The 12,186-nt window shown below is 43.5% G+C and overlaps 1 protein-coding gene across 3 annotated transcripts; it reads left to right on the top strand.

The window, feature by feature from the left end:
• The first annotated feature begins 1,033 nt into the window (after positions 1-1,033).
• On the top strand, positions 1,034-5,260 carry LOC147457101 (bZIP transcription factor 1-D-like). Of its 3 annotated transcripts, none has more exons than XM_086512106.1 (13): positions 1,034-1,250; positions 1,377-1,500; positions 1,856-1,909; positions 2,277-2,378; positions 2,466-2,549; positions 2,640-2,699; positions 2,785-2,927; positions 3,021-3,075; positions 3,159-3,192; positions 3,788-4,050; positions 4,174-4,251; positions 4,330-4,455; positions 4,591-5,260. In XM_086512106.1, exons 2-13 carry the CDS (start codon positions 1,426-1,428, stop codon positions 4,798-4,800), a joined length of 1,284 nt encoding a protein of 427 aa, XP_086368232.1. In that variant the 5' UTR covers positions 1,034-1,250; positions 1,377-1,425; the 3' UTR covers positions 4,801-5,260. The 3 variants fall into 3 exon arrangements, with proteins under 3 accessions (XP_086368232.1, XP_086368231.1, XP_086368233.1); XM_086512105.1 differs by having other exon boundaries at positions 1,374-1,500; XM_086512107.1 differs by lacking the exon at positions 1,034-1,250 and adding an exon at positions 1,746-1,769 and having other exon boundaries at positions 1,485-1,500.
• Positions 5,261-12,186: the final 6,926 nt, after the last annotated feature.

The following is a 12,186-nucleotide window of genomic DNA, read 5'->3' as shown; positions in this document are numbered from 1 at the left end:
CCACTCAATGCAACAAAGACATGATATGGTGGCTTTGGAATAGCCTCTAGGTTTAGAAGTAAGTAGGGGTACTGTGCAGGGTTGCTTTTTTACGGTGACTTTACGTGCTTTTGGGTATTTTGCACGTTTTTAAGGGTGAGTGTGGATTTCCCTTCAAAAAATATACAAAATTACCAATAAATCCATAATATCTTCGAAAATTGAAGGGCAAGGGTGCCCTTTCAACATGGACACTTACTACATTTGCATTGTCAAAATTTCCATGGTACCAAATTTAGAAATTTGACACATTCTAGGGCTAGAACTGGCAAAAACTTCAAATTTTGACATCATTTTATCCTTCTTCTCACTTGGTTGAAAAAAATATTTGTGAGAACTTTTAGGGTGGGGTATATTTATTTTTGGTGAGAACTAGTGTCTAGTTTGACAATTTATGCTTTTTTCTAAAGGTGAGAGTGGATGCCATGTGGGTGGAGTATTCAAAAGAATAAAGACTTAAAGCAGGATTATGGGGTGTGGGGGAGTTTTGGCTAATAATCCTATTTAATCTCCAGATCATGGCATTATCTCCAGTTGTCCCAAATTGTGTGGTCCTCATCAGCTGAAAGTGGCACGTCATGGGACACGTTTTGCGAGAAGAGCCAAGTATGCATCGAATTGCATCAATCGCTACACGCCACGTGTACAGGACCACGAGTAGTAGTTGGAAAAGTCTCTCAATTGTAAGTGACGCGTACAACTAGATCTGACGGTGAGTCGCATGAGAAGGCTAGCCACGTGGCGGAGATTAAGTGGTTGAAGTTGATGAAAAAGTACGGACCCCAAAGGACAGCTGGACTCAAGAGACACGTCATAGCCTTCAAAAAAAAAATTGTGATTTGCTTTATTCCAAATTTCCGTACGAGATTAATATTTTATTTGAGTAGTGTGGAATATCGGGAAATTTTGTTTTATAATAATAAAAAAGGTGATGGGGACGTCAGTTGTGGGAGTCAAGGACGCGTGTCACGATGCGATGTTGACGTGGAGACCTAGCTGGCACAGAATCGTCTCCTGCTCTGTCGCACAGGTTCAAGCCGGCCATGGCGGCCTTGATGATGATGAGAGAGGGTGTCTGAGGTGGCCATCGAGCTAGCAACTCTCGCCCCACCCCCACACACACGCAATCTACCTCTCTATCAGAACCCACATCTTGGTCACTGTAATTTTGAATTTCCTCTCTCCTTCTCTCTCTGGAGCACTTAGATCAGGTAAATTTTTCTCCTTCTTGCCGATTTCATAGTGCGTGTGCGCGCGCGCACGTGGAGAGAGAGAGAGAGAGAGAGAGAGAGAGAGAGAGAGAGAGAGAGAAAACTTGAAGTGGGCTCCTGCAGCAGGCTTTGGATGCAGGCCTCCTTGTAAGTAAGAAGGCTGGTTTAGAATTTAATGTCAGAAATGGGATCAGGAGAGATGGGAGCTCCAACAAAGACAACCAAGACTTCGTCCACACAGCAACCGCAGGTTCGTAACCTGCACACTGCACATGAGTCATTTTCTAATTTTTCCTGTGGACATGGAGTTATTCCTTGCATAAGATACTCAAGTCTGATCAACCAAATTACACGTCTTGTATATGCGCTTTGGATGTGTTTGTTGAAACGCATTTGCACGTGCAGCTGCTGTATGTGTTTTTATTAATGCTTCTGTCTGTGGAATCGGCCGGCCATGGAGTGTGTTTCAATTGGATCATGAGATTTTCATGACAGGGTGATTCCGCGTATGTCTTTTGAGTGAGTCCTATTTGATCCGATTGCACTTAGACAGCTTCGGACAAGAATGTAAGCATATCTCATTTTTCCATGCTTCTTGAATGCAGGAACCACCCCCGGTGTCGACTCCCCAACCATATGACTGGGCTGCAGCATTCCAGGTCGGTTTCAGATTTCTAGATTCAGCATGGTTATCACGGTCTTACAAACGCTGCCAATAATCATTACAAAGCAACAATGCTGTTTTAGCCTGGTCCAAAGATCATTTTTCACAAAAAAACACCAGGGTTGGGTGTTGAGAAGGGCCCTATTTGAACAAACATAAGTAGTCACAGCCACACATATGTGCATTCTTTTGAAAGCTTTTTCCTGCTTCTAATCATGCCAAAACAAGTTATGAAAAGGTTATGATTCAATGCGTTGAAGTCTGTGAGTTGTCTGTGCATGTGCAAGTATTTTAATTCGTTTCACCGATCTCTCGTAATCGAGGCAGAAATTAATAGTATTCTGCTGCATATTCATGTTCAGGCTTACTATGGATCAGGCACAGCTCCAATGCCTCCACATGGCTATTTTCCTTCTTCTGTTGGTTCAGGCCCACAGCCTCACCCATACATGTGGGGTCCTCAGGTGGCAAGTCAACCCTTTTCAGAAAGACATAATCGCAACATACTATGACATTTGTGCTTACATAGAAGTGCAATGTTTTGCTAACAGCACCTGATGGCCCCATATACACCGCCTCCTTATGCAGCTATATATGCCCATGGTGGAATGTACGGCCATCCCTCCATTCCTCCTGTGAGTGCCACTTGTATTGCTACTTGATTGTTTTACATAAAAGATTTACTTTGCTAACAATTTTACACTGTGACATTGTTGTTTGGGCAGGGCACGCATCCATATGGTCCGTATGCACTGCCTCCCGGAAGCACCATTGATGCTCAAGGAGTATGTATGAATGTTGAGAATTATGCGAAAAAGGTGCTTGGTCATTTATGGCTGCTTTTCTGAGCATCGTGTGCCTGTTTCACAGAATACAACACCTGCTAGCGCAGATGGAGATGGGAAGTCTAGTGAAGGAAAGACCAAGAACTCACTTAAAAGGACGAAAGGTAGCCTAGGAAGCTTAGGAATGCTCACAGGCAAGGGCAGCGAGTCCGGAAAGGGCTCCATGAGGTTAGATGATGATGATGATGATATTTTACATATTTGATTGGTGGAAATGTATTATTGCATTGCTTTGGTGACTGACAAAGGTGATTGATGTAGTGCTGATAGTGGAAGTGAAGGCTCCACAGAAGGAAGTGAGGGGACTTCTCAGAATGTATGCTCTTTTGCACTTGGTTTTCCAGATTTTATCCAACCAAGTCGCCTTGTTTGCTGAATTACATATTGCTATTGTTTCAGGGCTCAGATGGTGGCCACAAGGGAGCTGATCAAGGTACCCTTTAAGAGTCAAATGCATTGTTTATATGCTTACATTCCGCCATGGGTTTATGCGTATAGGTGCATGTGTGTCTGTGTTTAGGGAATACGTGTGTGTGCGCGCGCACGCTTGCACGCGCCTAGGTATCTTTATGCGTAGTTTTTCCATACATCAACCATTCACCGGACTCAGACAGGTATGGAAGTACAGAATAAGTACAGATCAGACTCCCCAAGGATTCCATACAGAACACCAAAAACAGTCTACATATGACACTTAAAACACTTCAGAAGAGCACAAAACCATAGAATGCAGTGAACCTCCATATAAATTTTAGAATCTGGGCAAGAACAAAGTGGGTAGGGCAAAAAATGGAGCCTTGTGGCAAAAAACGGGGCCTCGAGGCAGTCTGAAAAATCCAATCATACTCCAATCGGACTCAAATGCATCCGGGAGTCTGGTTTCCCAATTGGATTGTCCGGACAAAGTTGTCTTATGTGTGTGCCATACATGCTATGCCTGCCATATAGTTTCTTCATGTATGCATGTGCATGGATCTACTTACCTGGTGGTTTGATCTTTAAAAACATTGTTTGGTTGCATTGTGCAGTTGCAACTTCAGCACCGTACGGTAGTGGTCAGGATGGGAATCATGCTGCTGTTCAGGCTCTTCCTTTATCAATTGCAGGGAAGCAAGTGATGGGTGCGGGGCCCCTCACCAATTTAAATATAGGTATGGATTATTGGAATGGGGGAGCCCCTGCTGTCTTAGCTCATAGTGGAGTCAAGCGACCAACCCCCGGCACCACAACAGCTATGATTCCATCAGGTGTTGGCCTGGGTCGAGAGGTGGTTCCCAGTGATCTATGGCAGGTTGGTTCTTTTTATTTACATGCCTGTGTATGTTACCTGTTCCTTCCATTACACACTGTGGATATGCGAAACCCCTGCCTGGCCTGTGTTGCAATGTGTCAAAGAGGGTTTTTTCTGGTTCAGGATGAGAGAGAATTGAAGAGACAACGAAGAAAGCAGTCCAATAGGGAATCCGCACGACGATCTAGATTGAGAAAGCAGGTAATTCTTGTTTGTCTTCTTAGTCTTGTGGGGATAGTCAGGGCAACCTCAAGGACCCCCATTTTTTCTACTTTGCAGGCTGAATGTGAAGAACTTGCTGCAAAAGTACACTCTCTAGAAGGAGAGAATACGACTTTGCGAAGCGAACTAACTCGCATAACAGAACAGTGTAACAAGCTTTCTCAAGAGAATAGATCGCTGATGGTAAGTTTGGAGGAGCAGTTGTTACACACCTTCTTTGTGCTCTACATTTTCTGCTTGTGGCCCACACATTATAAATGTCGCAACCCATCGTTTTAACTCTTATCGAACCTGATTTGGCATAATGGGTCCATGTAGGAGCAAATGCATATGCGGGGAATCCAGCCAGAGTCCCCGGAGGCAGATCTAGACAGAAAGGACATGAATCACACGAGGGGGGAGAGGAGAGATACAGGAAGCTTGCAAGTAGACAATGAGCACTTCCATAGAGACAGCAGAGCAGTAAATGATACTTTCAGTGTGGCAAATGACAGTGGAAATCTTGCAGTCTCAGTTTCCTCAGGTTAGCAATGACGGTGGCCTTGAGAAGGGAACGTGGAAGAGACAATTCTAGCATTCCATGAAGGCCCCTTGGTTGGTGCCCCTTTTCTTGAGTATTAAGGCCAGCGGTCCAGACCTAAAAGGGGAGCTGCCTCCATTGAAAACAGAAGGCATGTTTCTCGGCTGTAAAGTCACCATGTTAGTCCAAGGTTTCCCAATGGAGGTCTCTGTACCAACATTACCATACACACTAACATAGAGAGTAATGATAAAGATAAGTCAGATCTCTGCCCACGCGTATCGAGTTTCTTGGCTTCAAAGGCAAACATGTCTTCAGTTTTTTCGCCTGGCATGCCAGGCAGAAGACCCTGTAAATTCGTCTTTGATAAATCAACAATGCTAATGAGCAGCACTTTTGTTCTTGTATAATCAACTGCTGGTCGTTGGCAGCATCTAGTGACGCTGAATAAGAATTGCCAATTGTGGATGTGCACCGAGCAAGATGCCAACTATAAGAGTGTCGCTTGGTTTTTGCCTTCCTCCAGAGAGTCTTCTGCTTCGATGTTGCCATCTAGCGGTGCACACCCTGTGTCCATGTGAACCCTCCTTTGCATATTCTACTATCTCCGGTCTCCCTGTCTTTACGTAATCCCATGTGTGTCTGTCGTGGTCTGTCCTTGTATGTGGCATAGAAGGCAACTCTAACACAAAGCTCGTAGTCCGTTGCAAGTCAGTGTGCAGCATCAACATCTGTCGAAAAACAAAGGATTAACAAATAGCAAACTTGACTTCAAATCTGTCACACCTTCAACAAGAGCTAGTAAACCCTTGCGCGGGAAGAGAGAGAGAGAGAGAGAGAGAGAGAGAGAAAGAGATTATGCACGTAATTGACCTGGATTGAAGGTTTCTTTTGCTTGCTCCCTCACCCTCTCCTTGAACGCGATTCAAACATTAGCTTTTAATGCGATTCACCCTTTTGTAAAGCAATTCATCCATCAAGTGTTCTGGTACTCGAAAAAGCTACGTACCGACACGAACCACCTTGAATTATTCCATGAAGGTATGATCTCTCTCTCTCTCTCTCTCTCTCTCTCTCTCTCTCTCTCACACAGGTTTGTGTGTGAGAGAATTATTGCATATCTCTCTCTTTTGTGTGTGTATTTGCGTACGAGAGTGTGACATGAGAGGGGACGTAGCCTTTTCAAATACACACACAAAAGAGAGAGATATGCAATAATTCTCTCTCACGCAAACCAAAGAGAGAGAGAGAGTGTGTGACATGAGAGAGACAGAGATCATACCTTCATGGAATAATTCAAGGTGGCTCGTGTGGGGACGTAGCCTTTTCGAGTACCAGAACACTTGATGGATGAATCGCTTTGAAGAAGGGTGAATCGCATTAAAAGCTGATGTTTGAATCGCGTTCAAGGAGAGGGTGAGGGAGTAAGCAAAAGAAACCTTCAATCTAGGTCAATTACTTGTATAATCTCTCTCTCTCTCTCTCTCTCTCTCTCCCCCCTTTCCCGCGCAAGGGTTTACTGACTCTCGTTGAAGGTGTGACAGATTTGAAGTCAGGTCTGCTATTTGTCAAGCCTTTGTTTTCTGGCAGATGTTGATGCTGCACACTGACTTGCAACGGACTGCGAGCTTTGTGTTAGAGTTGCCTTTTATGCCACATACAAGGACAGACCATGACAAACACACGCATGGGATTGCGTAAAGACCGGGAGACCGGAGATAGTAGCATATGCAAAGGAGGGTTCACATGGACACAGGGTGTGCACCGCTAGATGGCAACATCGAAGCAAAAGACTCTCTGGAGGCAGACAAAAGGTGAGAGCGGATCCCTGTTTAGCATGCGAGAGAATATTCTCATCGAACTATTTATATTTATATTTTTATGGGCAAGCTATTATAACTCTTGCTTTTATGATCCCAATAGATGTGTTCATTTTTCCCCCATGAAAAACAAGCTGTTGATTATCTTGACACTAAGATAGTTTTCATAGATGAAAAAACAGGAAGGGCTCAACAATAAGAAAAAGCTTATTAAGACTATCATAATATTCATTGGTATTCATCATGTGTTGAGTGTGAACATACATTGGTACCTAGATCTATACCCAGTATTGGGACACTGATGACGTTATTGGGGATGTGGTATTTGCTCAATACTATGCATGATGGAGCTTATGGTTACATTGTCTTGTGAGTGACTACCATGAGTCTATACTTGGCGCTTTTCTTTAACGGTGAATTTGGGCTTATCTTGGATTTATTTATGTATATATTTATATAAGAGGGGTTTTCTAGAGACTGATGTATGTGTCTGACCTTAAAAACTTCAATAATGAAGCTCTCTTGTGACAAAACTCTCTATTTTGGCCATGAAAAAAAATCAAAGAAGTTAAAAGGTGGAAGAGGTGTAAGCAATGGAGTGTCATAACATAGAGCTTTCTCAGTTGAGTTGTACCCCTTATGACAATTAGGGGGTAGATGAAAGGTTCCTAATGAAAGCTCATCAAAACCACACTAACTACTTCCATAACATCGCATGTCTTTCAATTGCAAGCACCAGTGGTCCCATTTGGAGAGGGGCACTCATCTGAATTTGATGAAGATAAGAAGGAGCTTCTTTACCTTGGCAAATTTTCTAAGTGTGGCCCAAGAGATGACATCCCAAACAAAAAGCTAGCCAATGACTTGTGCTTTGAAAAATGCACAGCACTTGGCATACATGCTAACGTAATCACACAATTGGCAACTTGTTCCGTAAAACCTCATGCCTTCAAGATGCGATTATAGATGATCACATTTATAGAGTGGTCCTCAGGTTGAATCTAGTAAAGATAACTTGGAGCTTCTATATCTTGACAAGGTTGGTAAGTGCAGCCCTAGAGCAAAAATCTTGGCTAACTATGTCTTCTCCGTTGAAAACTCACTTTTCCCGTGGGATTTCGTCAGCCCTTAAGCAACGGTTACACGATGCGTAGTTATCATGCACCTTTTTTGGATCTTGTAAGTGAAATGAATAGTCTCACAATGCACCCAATACATGTTTAAATGTGCCAATATGTAGCCTTATATTTTTTAAACAATTGTGCCTCATGCATGGTCACACGTGCACCAACTATTTGTCTTATTTGCAACTATGAGGCTTTTTGTAACTATGCTGAGTTTGGAATAGTTGCATTAGTAACATCTTGCTGATAAGGATGCACCGGGGACCACAACCTTACAAAGCGCAAGCATTGTCAAGCAATTCTTTGCTAGGATCAATAAAGCCATCTCTCTAACCAGAAGATTTTTGTGGGGCAGTAATCCTAATCATACCAAAGTACTTAAGGTATCCTGGACCACATGTACTAAACCTACAAGGAGTTGGAATTTCAGATAGAGAAAGGATGGCTTGCAAATTGTTAGCAAAGTGGACCCTAAGAGCTTTGGAATGTCAAGACTGTTGGGCACTATTGATTAAGAGAAAGTGTCGCCAATTTTCACTTGGTAAATATAGAACTTGAAAGAATCTTTCAATCAGAGATATTACCATCTCTCCAATGGACAAATTGGAAGCACTCTTATATGCAAATTTTAGGGTTTATGGAACAAAGTGAAGGAGTAGTTAGCTTCCCAATAAACTCTCCAAGATCCCTCCTCCTCATCAGAGGAGTCAATATGGTTTGGGAAATATGCTACCAATTTAAAGTTGCCTTTGTGGTGGAGAGCTCATATGTGCTTCAAAAAGGGCATAAAGCAATGAAAGCACGTTTACAAAGATCATTCTTGGATGTCTGCCTTAAATGTACACACTTTTGACACTCCCTTCTTGTACTAATTGGCTCATGACCAGGATTTAGGTAATCAAGATGGAGGTCATAATTGGAGCTAGGAGTATTCATGGCCAGCAAACCACTCCAAAAGTATCAATGCTCACTATATACAAAGAGGAGCTGTGGAAAGGTCAAACTTAACAGTAGACGGGACCTCACATGGAGCAAAAATCAATGGACTTATAGGTTCAAAATTATGTGGGCTTTCCTGCAAGCAAACATGCATAGCTATCTCATGTGGTTAATTGTGCATCAGGGTGTCTTGACTGCCCACAAAGCCAACAAAGTAGGAAGAGCCAATGTTGATTGTCTCACGTGTAAGAAAGAGATCAAAACTACCCAACATCTTTTCTTATACTTCTCTTCCAATAGGGTACTCCTTCAAAATCTGCAACAAGAGGTTCATCCCTAGACGTTCTTTGCTCAAGAAATCCTTCTCGGTGACTGTAAAGGAATGGACATCCTCGTATGGGATGTATGGAGAGGAATATATCTATGGCATTTATGGAATCACAGGAACTCTTATATCTTCAACAACCCTAGTCAAGATCCCTTACCTGTGTTCCTCTTTGATTTCAAAAGAGCTTCATCTGTATGTTCTGCAAGTATTGTTTCAGTTAGTCACCTAGATCCTAAGGTAGAGTATTAATAAGTGGAAAAAGCGGTATCCAATCCTTTCAACCTTGTATTAACTTCTAGGCTCTCCATACTTAGAGGTCCCAACTCCCAACTTGTAAATGCTCTTTTATGCAATTTCGAAGTTTACAATCTTCTCATAAAAATAAAAATAAAATTCTTTGCTGTAAGAATTTCCAAGTATTCCTTGGCCACTTTAGAGTCACATACTTTAAGAGGGCAGTATGGCACTATAAGCTCAGCTCAATATGGTTACAGTCTCTGTTCAGTCAAATCTTATTTGTTCTGAAGTGCTTTTTCAAACATTATTTTACTGTCAAATTTTACTTTACTGAGAGGGTGAAAAAAATCCATTAACCTCACCATCCTTTTCATGTATGCAGGGGCCCACGCGGACTAAAATGTGTTGAACACGTGGGCAATCACAATTGGCTTTTTGAGCATGTCGTGGCCGACCACGCGGTGCATGACAGTGCGCTAGAGTAGGAGACGATTCTATGCCAGCTAGGTCTCCACGTCAACATCGTAGCGCGACACGCGTCCTTGACTCCCCCAACTTACGTCCCCATCACCTTTTTTATTGTTATAAAACGAAATTTCCTAATATTCCACAGTCCTCAAATAAAATATTAATCTCGTACGAAAATTCAAAATAAAGCAAATCTTTAAAAAAAATTGAAGTCTGTGACGTGCCCCTTAAATCCAGTTGTCCTTCTGGGTCCGTACTTTTTCATCAACTTCAGCCACTTAATATTCGCCACATGGCTAGCCTTCTCATGCGGCTCACCCTCATATCTAGTTGTACACATCACTTACAGTTGAGACAAACTTTTCAAGCTGCTCCTCGTGGTCCTGCACACGCCGCGTGTAGCGATTGAATGGAATATGGCACCTGCCTAGCTCTTCTCGTATAACGTGTCCCATGACGTGCCACTCTTAGCTAACGAGGACCACACAATTTGGAACAACCGGAGATAATGCCATGATGTGGAGATTAAATATGATTATTAGCACCGTCGATAATCCTGCTTTAAGCCTTTATTCTTTTGAATACTCCACCCACATGGCATCCATTCTCACCTTTAGAGAAAAGCAAACCTACCTTTCCACCTCTTGCCATATGGATGTAATTCAAAATCATAAGGGAAATGAAGATTAATCATTTGCAACAAGTGAAGGAGGATGCAAGCGTGTTGCTTGTGGAAATTCAGTCGGTATGGGTTGGCGAGGATCGGCATGAAGTGTCGTCATCAGCATGAGGAGTGGTCAAAATGGGCAAGAGAGGGGGATGAACTATGAGAAGGTGGCCGATACGATGCAATAAAGAGGGAGAATATGTGCACATGAGAGAATGTGTGTTTGTGTGTGTGTGTGTGTGTGTGTGTGTGTGTGTGTGTGCGCGCGCGCATAGCCGCCAAAGGAGAAACTAAGAGAGAGAAGAGTTGATCATGAAGCTTGAAACTAGTGGCCACATTAGATTTATGAGATCTCTAGGAACTAATCTACGACGTTAAAATCTCTCTTTAAAGAGACTTTGTGTGATGGAGGTGCAAGCAGAGGAGAATGGCCGACGAAGAAGGAAAGGCCCGGAGTTATGCTCGAGGGTTGGAGGTCTGAACCCACACTTGGGGTTTTTTTTTGGGGTTTCTAAAATAAATTAATATTCGTAATTATCCTGAGCTGTTTTGTTGCCTTGCTGAGGCACACCTTTTTTCCATGCCGAGTGGGCGAGAAGCTGGCTGAGAACCGCGAGATGGCCGAGGAATACAAGGCTGTCAAGAGTAGGCTGAGAGCATGCGCATGCTACATAGGAGGCCGCGAGGGTGGCGAAACGAGAGGGAGCTGGGAGTGCAATTCTTGAGAGAGAGAGAGCGGGAACCTCTCTGAGCTGGCTGGAAAGAGAGAATACAGAGAGAAATAACCTCTCTGTGGTTCAGGAGAGAGAGAGAAAGAGAGACTGATTTTCTCTGCAATGGAGAAGGATATGAGGGCACCTTTTTTTTTTTTTTTTTTTGAAGAGAGAGAGAGTAGGAATTTGAAATTACAACGCACACACCCAATTGCGTGAGGTGGAGCGTCCCAGTCTGTTAAGGGTGGCCAACCCATCATATGACGATATAAGGGAAGTATGTGCCACTTCTTTCAATTTGTCAGCCCGTTTTCATGTGATTACTTGCGTCTTTTGTATTCGGCACTTTCTTATGATATTGATCATTCGTTCGCGTCCCTCACTCTCGTGTCCCTCTTGCGTTCAGTTTTTAAGTTGCGTTCGTGTATGTGCGTTTGCTTGCTTGCAGGTCTCGTTTGCATCACAGGTGAGCCGACGCGGCCCCTTTTTCGCGACGCCCCGAACGAGGGCGTCACACTTGGTATCAGAGCTTCGGCTCGAGTCCCCGCCGACCCGACGTCGGCCCGTGGCTTGTGGTTGTCATCACGTTTTCAGCCCGTCTGCTTCGTTTTTCCACGTTTCCTCCGCGTTCTCGGCCCGTGTTGCTCCGTTTCACCACGTCCCTCGCGTGATTGTCCCGTTTTGCCCCGTTCCTTGCGTTTTCTCCACGTTCCCCACAGTTTTTTACCGGTTTGCCTCGTTTGACCCGCGTTTCGCTCCGTTTTCATCGCGTTCTCCGCATTCTTGGCCCGTTTTGACGCGTTTCTCCACGTTCTCCATCGTTTTTCAACGTTTTACCTCGTTTTGCCCCGTCTTACACCGTTTGGGACCGGTTTTCATCGTTTTTGAACCGTTTTTCACGGTTTTCGTCGTTTTGGACCCCGTTTCGCGCTGTTTCATAGTTTTTCAACGTTTTCAAGCCGTTTTCTCGTAGTTTTTCAGTTTTCGACATTTTTGAGTTTTCTTTTCGGCTTCGGTCACAAAACATAGAAATGGTTGGAGATCAAGAATATGATGACGGATACAGAACCGAGCCTGATCTGAATAAGAAGGATAAGA

Source organism: Adiantum capillus-veneris, chromosome 5 (genome assembly GCF_014529385.1).
Source record: "Adiantum capillus-veneris isolate H3 chromosome 5, ASM1452938v2, whole genome shotgun sequence".
Classification (NCBI taxonomy): Eukaryota; Viridiplantae; Streptophyta; class Polypodiopsida; order Polypodiales; family Pteridaceae; genus Adiantum; species Adiantum capillus-veneris.
Note: the sequence above shows the minus strand (reverse complement) of the source record. Positions and strands in the feature narration are given on the sequence as shown.

Coding starts and splice junctions, on each gene's coding strand:
- LOC147457101 (XM_086512106.1), top strand. CDS start 1,426: ATGTCAGAAATGGGATCAGGAGAGATGGGAGCTCCAACAAAGACAACC. Junction 2,550..2,639: donor GCCATCCCTCCATTCCTCCT/GTGAGTGCCACT, acceptor TTGTTTGGGCAG/GGCACGCATCCATATGGTCC. Junction 2,928..3,020: donor TCCGGAAAGGGCTCCATGAG/GTTAGATGATGA, acceptor TGATTGATGTAG/TGCTGATAGTGGAAGTGAAG.